The 8,428-nt window shown below is 41.7% G+C and overlaps 1 protein-coding gene across 1 annotated transcript in view; it reads right to left on the minus strand.

Annotated features, from left to right (window-relative positions):
* Window positions 1-8,428, minus strand: part of LOC112811453 (acyl-coenzyme A synthetase ACSM1, mitochondrial-like) — a 38,801-nt gene that overhangs the window by 18,663 nt on the left and 11,710 nt on the right. The window contains exons 3-5 of the mRNA XM_073900257.1: window positions 5,303-5,513; window positions 2,912-3,119; window positions 1,236-1,376 (exon numbers count right to left, since the gene is read on the minus strand). Of these exons, the coding sequence (XP_073756358.1) occupies window positions 1,236-1,376; window positions 2,912-3,119; window positions 5,303-5,513 (560 nt within the window). The remainder of the gene's footprint in view (window positions 1-1,235; window positions 1,377-2,911; window positions 3,120-5,302; window positions 5,514-8,428) is intronic.

Here is an 8,428-nt window from a genome sequence, read left to right on the forward strand (position 1 = left end):
TTTCTTTCTTTCTTTCTTTCTTTCTTTCTTTCTTTCTTTCTTTCTTTTCTCTTGAGAGAGAGAGCATGCATGTGCACAACTGGGAAGTATGTGGGGAGGGGAGAGAGAGAGAGAATCTCAGGCAGGCTCTACGTTCAGCACAGAGCCCAATGTGGGGCTCGATCTCAGGACCCTGGATCATGACCTGAGCGGAAATCAAGAGCCAGATGCTTCACTGACTGAGCCACCCAGGCACTGCCACAGTGATCTTTTCAAAACACAAATCTGATCAGGTCTTTCCCTTGCTAAAATATGTCACATTGCTCTAATACCTCCCCCCCTTCTCTCAAAACAAACAACCCTCTAAATGCTACACTAAAGCCCACAAGATCCTACATGATCTGGGGCCCTGCTTACTTTCCCAACTCCTCCCATCTATCCCTTACCCCACACTCTGAGCACCAGCTACCCTCAAATCTCAGTAGTTCTATAAATGCTACTTTTTATATCTTTGTGCCTTTGCTCTTATTATTCAGACTGCACAGAAAGCCCTCCCCTTATTCCCACAACCATTCTGCCAGGGTTTTGCTATTCAGTTGTTATCACTGTATAACTATGCATCAGCACAGATAGCTGAGATCCACCAGAAACCTCCTGGTGCCCTCTGGTCTGGTTAATAAGTTAAGAAATACATAGAACTTGTTTTGGCCTGAATATTATTCTGGGGGAGGGGCAGAGGGGAGAAGAGGCTTAGTTTAAAATTGATTAAATGATTAACCCAAGGCTACAGCTTCAGCCTCCATGATTGTTTGTTCTAGATTAGGGACAGTGGCATGGTGTGCCTTGGTTCCAGGTATTATTTTCCCTAACAGCTCATAATTGGGTAACTCCAAATTTCATTTGTCCATAACTGGGGAGAGGAAAGGACCTGTTGTTTCAAGTTACATTGTTAGCACATTCTGTCCTTCCCCACCAAACCCTGAGACAACTGACAGGGACACCTCCTGTCAAGGTGCTCAGGCAAGACCTAAATATACCTCCTTTGTCATCAGAGGCCTCTGTCAGCAAATGGTTAGGATTCCTAGCATTTACCTCTCAGATTTTCATCAGTCTGAACCAAAGAGCACAGAAGGGAGAAGCAGGATGGAGTCAATTTTGCTTAGAGCTCTTTTCCCAACCGACACATTCACTCACACACATGCACACACCACCCCAGATGTGTGGCCCAGCCCATAACTCAATGCCTTCCTTCCTACCTTGAAGGGAAAGAGGATCGCAAGGCAAATCCATGACTGTGTTTTGCCATCTTGGGGAAGCCTGTGGTCCCACTTGTAAAGAAGATGGCCATTGGGTCCAGAGTCTTTGACTTAATACAGGTATGATCTGGGGAGGCTGATCTGCAAAGGGATTCAGTACAAAAGGGGAGAAGTCATATTTCCTGCTTTTCCATCCCCACAGAAGCAAAAGGAACAATATGAAGCTTGGCGTCAGAAAAATGGAGGTTTCTAGCACTGGAGGGGAAACCAGTTCTCCCAGTGTTAGGAATCAAATGGAGTTTGAGAATGAGTTAGATAAGTAGGCTGACATTTCTTCATTTAAAAAGGGGGTAAATACAGTGGATTGTTTTGCACATAACAAACATTGAAATAGCACTTCCAGGCAGTGCTCTAAGTGACTCACAAATAAGAACTCATTCAATCTTCAGACAAACCCTAAAAGGCAAGTACTGCTCTTACTGTTCCCACTCTGTGGATGAGAAAACTGAGGCTCAGAAAGGTTTTCATAACTTACCTGAAGACATGTAGCCAGCAAGTGGTCCAGCCAGGATTCAAATTCACTCAGTTTGATCCAAAGACTATGTTCTTAATCACACTGCTAAGCTTGTTTTTTACATGAACCAACTTAATAGGAATTTCAACCCATAATCTTGGCAATGAGGGGTGGGGAAGAGAAAATGAGGATGCACATTTGCCCTGGTGTAAGCTTCAGATGGAAGGTAGAATCTGTAGGGTACCCCAGTGTACCTTGATTCTTGGGGACTTCTCCTAGACTGGGAGTCTCTTGGGCTTATAAATGCAAGTTCCCTATGGTGTTTGATTGGAGAAACTGCAAATAATCCCAAGGCTGCAGGATACACTGACTCTTGCTGTGATATGATTGTGGCAATTTAAGGGAGTTTTAGAGAATATTCTTTATTTACACCATTTTCTTTTAATTGTCTGACTTTAAAATCCAGTGTAAGGTGTGACTTCAGTGTGATATTTGCCTTTTGAGGCTGAACTAAAGGACTTTAAAAACTGAGGGGTTATTTCAAGAAAACAAACCCAGCATGGTTTGTGGGTGATATGAAAAATGCCTGAAGATCTACAGAATCAGAGTTTTGGAGGTAGAAGTGGTCTTACTTGCCTCCAACACTTCCCTAACCTTTCCTGCAAGGTGTCCCTAAAGTTATGCAACCTCTAAGAGATGGAAAGTGTTTGCTCCTCAAGATGCCTGACAGCCATAGCCCCAATTTTTCTTACAGTCTCAAGCTTTCCCTTAAAAATTCATCCCTTAATCTTTCATTCAATCTCTTCATATATTTATTTTTTATATAAACATAATATTTCAGAATCCCTACCTACAAGGAAGACACAACACAACAACCCTCTGACTTTATACATCTCCTTTGCACAGGGTTGATAATACTTTAGTGACAGAGGCATGGAAGTTCAATACCCTTATTTTACAGATAAAACAATTGCATCCAAGAAAGGGGGAGGGACCAGCCCAGGGTCACACAGCAAATCAGTGGCATAACTGGGAAGAGAAGGTTTCTGCCATCAGATCTGGTGAGTCTCCTCCCACTGGTTGTTTGTCTACCAGCACTTGGGAGTGAATGGCCTTCTCCTGCCCTTCCTTAGAAAGCACATTCATCAGAACAGAAACTCACTTAATCAATGATCGTAAGTCCAGCCACCCTTGATGGCTCTGGTCAGACACCAGGAGCTTTGTTTTCAGAGTAGGACACTCAGAAGCTAAAGAATCCACCTCTGAGGCAAGGGTATCTGTGGTCACGATGCCCTTGGCTTTGGACACTTGTAATCGGTAGAGAATGTCCTTGGCCTTCAACTGGATGGTTCCTGGCATGAAGATTATTCCTGGGAATGAAAAAGGAAATTTTGGATTTCAGGCTTGGCTTATTTGCATAGAAATCCACTTAGCCTCTTGCTGTGCAAAGTATGGTCCATGGACCAGCACCATCAGCACCACCTAAGACACAAAATCGCATGCCCCATCACAAACCTACCAAATCAGAATCTGCACTTTAACAAGGTCTCCAAGAGATTCCTACACACATTGAAATTTGAAAATCCTGCCCCGACCTCTACTACTCTAGATGGATCTGGCCAGTAGACTGGTGGATCCTACTTTACACAGGATCTGGGACTAAGCATGTAAGTAGGACAGTGTCCCTGACATCAGGATTAGCTGCATCCCTACCTCCATTTTTCTTGTCTCATTTCCTCCTCTGTCAGTCCCTTGTGTCATCTTGAATCTCCTCTCCCTCACTCTGCATATCTAAATTTAACTACATTATCCTTTGAACTTCCCTGCTTTCCCTTCTGTCTTCTATCACCAACAATTAGTTCAAGTCTTCATGTGCCCCTGTTGGGTTCTAATCTCTCCACCAGGTGCCTTGTCCTGAGTCTTCCTACTACCCAACTTCCATATTATTACCTGTTCAGGTTCCATAGAACACCAACTTTTCCTACTCTGCTTTTCTTCTCTTCACCAGTACCTGTACCCTCTCTCCAGGAAAACACCATACTCTCCCCCACACTGAAGGCACTCCCCACCCTCCACCTTTCTCTCCTGCAAATCTATTCACTATTTCAATATGGCTGTTCTTCACACAGGCTTCTCCTGACTCCTGCCTTCTGCCCATTCTTTAAATTCTCTTCCTTTGCTTCTATCCCTCTTTAAATCTGCCTATACCAGAGGGCTAAGCTCATGTCTGTATTTCCCATGGGCCATCTCTTAGCTCTACAGATGACATGGCTTCTCTATACTCTCTCTGCCATTGCTGTTAATTCTTCATTCCACATGAACTTGATGGATTAATCTAGTATTTTATTGGTGAGAGATTATATGAACATGCATTATAAAGCGAATCAAAAGAGAATCCATGAGTCCCACACCAATTCTATATTATATAAAAAGATAGGCAATTAAACAGGAAAGGGAAATAGCCACAGAATGCTAACTAGTAAATGTAGAAAGAATAATATGTAGAAAATTATCATATAAAACGACCATAATATTATTCAATTCAATCAAGAATCATTAATGGATTCTCAAGTCATAGGGTGAAAGACAATCAGAGAACAGGATACTCACACAGTCGCATAAGTATTACTTACTAACTCTAAAGGGAAAGGTACCTTGCAAAGGTGTTTGTAAATATCACTGATGATAGGACAAACCAACCTGATGTATCCCCCGATGTAAAGCACTGAGATAGGCAAACTGTCCTTTTAGTACTCCTACTAAAAATGTTTAACTGAATGTAATCCCGAGGAAAGAGTCAGAAACACAAATTTTGTGGGATCTTCTGCAAAACAACTGGCTTAGACATTTCCAAAATGTGGTCATACAGAAAAGTCCAGATTGAAGGAGATTGAGGAAATGTGAAACTTAATGCAATGCATGCATGATCCTCTATTGGATTTTGGATTCAAACAAAAAAAATTAAAGAATTTTGTCAATGGATGTATCAGTGTTAGATGTCTTGTGTGACAATTCTGTTGTGGTTAGGTGAGGAGAATATCTTGGATCATAGCAGATGCATACTTCAGTGTTTATGGGTGTTTATCTGGTCTTTATGGATGTCACAATGTCTGCAACTGATACTTAAATGACTCAGTGTGGGAGGAGTGCAAAATGTTAACAATGGATGGATCTTTTTTTTTCTTTATTTTTTAAATTTAAATTCAATTAATTAACATATAGTGTATTATTAGTTTCAGAGGTAGAGTTCAGTGATTCATCAGTCTTATATAACACCCAGTGCTCATTACCTGGTGGATCTTTGAAAAAAAGAATAAGACTATGCAGGAGAAAGTGTGTGTGTGGATGATTTAGAGAGTTATGACACTGTGTTTGAGGGTGTGTAAGTATGAAAGAGAGAGTGAGTGAGAAGGAGTAAAAGAATATTTGAGGGAGTCTAAGAAAGACAAAGACTGTGCAGAATATGAAAAAAGATAGGGGAATATTAATATTTCAGGACCAATTGGCTCTGGGCCAGACCTAAAGTCTGTTGGGGTCTCTTTCAGTCACTGACCTGCTCGGATGCAGCCTATGGTCACCAGCCACCACTCAGGCACTCGAGGCAGAATCAAGGCTAGACGGTCTCCCTGCTGCAGGCCACAGATCTGGGTGAAGACATTGGCTGCACGGCGGGATAGGTCTGTCAACTCTCTGAAACTCCACTTCAGTTCATCCCCTTGGTCATTCACCCACCACAGGGCTGGGTTTGGACCTCTCTTGCCCTCCTGTTCAAGATCACACACCATGTGTTACTTCCTAAAGGAAAAGGGCACTTATTTGGCCAATCTACTACCAAAGACACATTCCAGTGAAAATGTAGCTCAAGGACTGAGATCCCATTTTAAAGCATTTATAGAACCAAGAAAAGTTGGGGATAGGTTGTGATCCAGCCAACTTCTGGTCTACTGTCACCACCTCCTCTTGAGTCACATAAAACCATGAATAGCTTTCATGTCACCTATTAAAGCCTTAAAATTTCATTCCCCCATGTCTCTGTCTTAGGTCCATATGGACAGTAGGTTCTCCTTTGTGCCTCAGTTTTCTCATCTATGAAATGGGTACAACACTACCTAGAAGGTAGTAAAGTTTAAATTAGTTATTTAAAGAGGTAAAGTGTATATGACAGTGCCTGGCACATAGTAGGTGCTCAATAAAATTACTATCATTATTATGACAACAGAACAAGAGACTAATCTAATTCCTGAATATTTGGGGGAGTTTATTTTTAAAATTAAGTTACCTCTAGAGGTGAAGTAAGCAAGAGACAGACCTGGAAGATCCCAGGTAACCCTTGTTCCCTCACAGAAACATCAAGTAATCAACAGACTAAAATAGCTTTGTAGGAACTCTAGAAATAGTCAAGGATCTATGGCAACCAACAAATGTCCAAATGATAAAAATTCATATTCAAAATGGCAAGAAATTTTGTTTTTGTTTAGCTTTGCCCCATCCCCTCTCTGGTGTTGTGAAGTATGATTGGGAGAAGCATCCTGATTCCTAGCCCCTCCCTTGGGACAGAAGAAAAGACTGGAATTTGTTTCAACGTTCTGGCTTGTCAGGACTGGTTTCTGCCTCATCTGACTTAGGAGCTCAGATAGGAATGGTGACCTTGTTTGAATATCAGTTGGAGGTGTCTGAAAGCAGTGGCAGATGCCACAATGAGTGGAAATTGTAGACCGTGGCCACCTCGGAGAAGAGGGGGGGACAGGGCGGACTACAGACAGAGGAAGGCAATATAACATCTAGGGCCCCAAGAAGAAGCACGTATGAGACTTTTAAGGAAATTAAAACATGAAAAAGTAACAATGTATTTGGTAAAATTGAGAAAAAAGCACATACATAGGCCTAGGAAAGACACATGCCCGAGACCTTAAGTTTTCATATGGTTAGATTACTGAAGGCCTTTCTCTGCAAAGAGCCAGCTGCAAAGACAGAGACTGGCTGCATTTTTCAAATATCCAATTTTCAACAACAGATCACAAGGCCATGTTGCCCATTTGAAGGAATAAAACAAATCTCCAGAAACTGACCCTAAAGAGACACAAGTTTCAGTTATTAGACAGAGACTTTAAAATGATTGTCTTAAACATGCTGAAAGAGCTAAAGGAAAATGACAAAGAACTAAAGCAAATCAGCAAAACAATATATGAACAAAATAAGAACCAAACAGAAATTCAGGATTTGAAAAATACAGTAACTAGAAAAGCAAAGCTGGCGGCATCACAATTCCGGACTTCCAGCTCTATTACAAAGCTGTCATCATTAAGATAGTATGGTACTGGCACAAAAACAGACACATAGATCAATGGAACAGAATCGAGAGCCCAGAAATGGACCCTCAACTCTATGGTCAACTCATCTTTGACAAAGCAGGAAAGAATGTCCAATGGCAAAAAGACAGTCTCTTCAACAAATGGTGTTGGGAAAATTGGACAGCCACATGCAGAAGAATGAAACTGGACCATTTCCTTACACCACACACAAAAATAGACTCCAAATGGTTGAAAGACCTAAACGTGAGACAGGAGTCCATCAAAATCCTAAAGGAGAACACAGGTAGCAACCTTTTCGACCTTAGCCGCAGCAACTTCTTCCTAGAAACATCGCCAAAGGCACGGGAAGCCAGGGCAAAAATGAACTATTGGGATTTCATCAAGATAAAAAGCTTTTGCACAGCAAAAGAAACAGTCCACAAAACCAAAAGACAACCGACAGAATGGGAGAAAATATTTGCAAATGACATATCAGATAAAGGGCTAGTATCCAAAATCTATAAAGAACTTATCAAACTCAACACCCAAAGAACAAATAATCCAATCAAGAAATGGGCAGAAGACATGAACAGACATTTCTCCAAAGAAGAAATCCAAATGGCCAACAGGCACATGAAAAAGTGCTCAACATCGCTCGGCATCAGGGAAATCCAAATCAAAACCTCAATGAGATACCACCTCACACCCGTCAGAATAGCTAAAATTAACAAGTCAGGGAACGACAGATGTTGGCGGGGATGTGGAGAAAGGGGAACCCTCCTACACTGTTGGTGGGAATGCAAGCTGGTGCAACCCCTCTGGAAAACAGTATGGAGGTTCCTCAAACAGTTGAAATTAGAGCTACCGTTCGATCCAGCAATTGCACTACTGGGTATTTACCCCAACGATACAAATGTAGGGACCCGAAGGGGTACGTACACCTCAATATTTATAGCAGCAATGTCCACAATAGCCAAACTGTGGAATGAGCCAAGATGCCCATCGACAGATGAATGGATAAAGAAGAGGTGGTATATATACACAATGGAATATTATGCAGCCATCAAAAGGAATGAGATCTTGCCATTTGCAACGACGTGGATGGAACTGGAGGGTGTTATGCTGAGTGAAATAAGTCAATCAGAGAAAGACATGTATCACATGACCTCACTGATATGAGGAATTCTTAATCTCAGGAAACAAACTGAGTGTTACTGGAGTGGTTGGGGGTGGGAGGGATGGGGTGGCTGGGTGATAGACATTGGGGAGGGTATGTGCTACGGTGAGCGCTGTGAATTGTGCAAGACTGTTGAATCACAGATCTGTACTTCTGAAACAAATAATGCAACATATTTTAAGAAAAAAGAAAAAGAAGAAGATAACAGGAG

This window comes from Callorhinus ursinus, unplaced genomic scaffold (assembly GCF_003265705.2).
Source record: "Callorhinus ursinus isolate GAN/ISIS: 27379988/994484 unplaced genomic scaffold, GSC_fseal_2.0 scaffold13, whole genome shotgun sequence".
Taxonomy (NCBI): domain Eukaryota; kingdom Metazoa; phylum Chordata; class Mammalia; order Carnivora; family Otariidae; genus Callorhinus; species Callorhinus ursinus.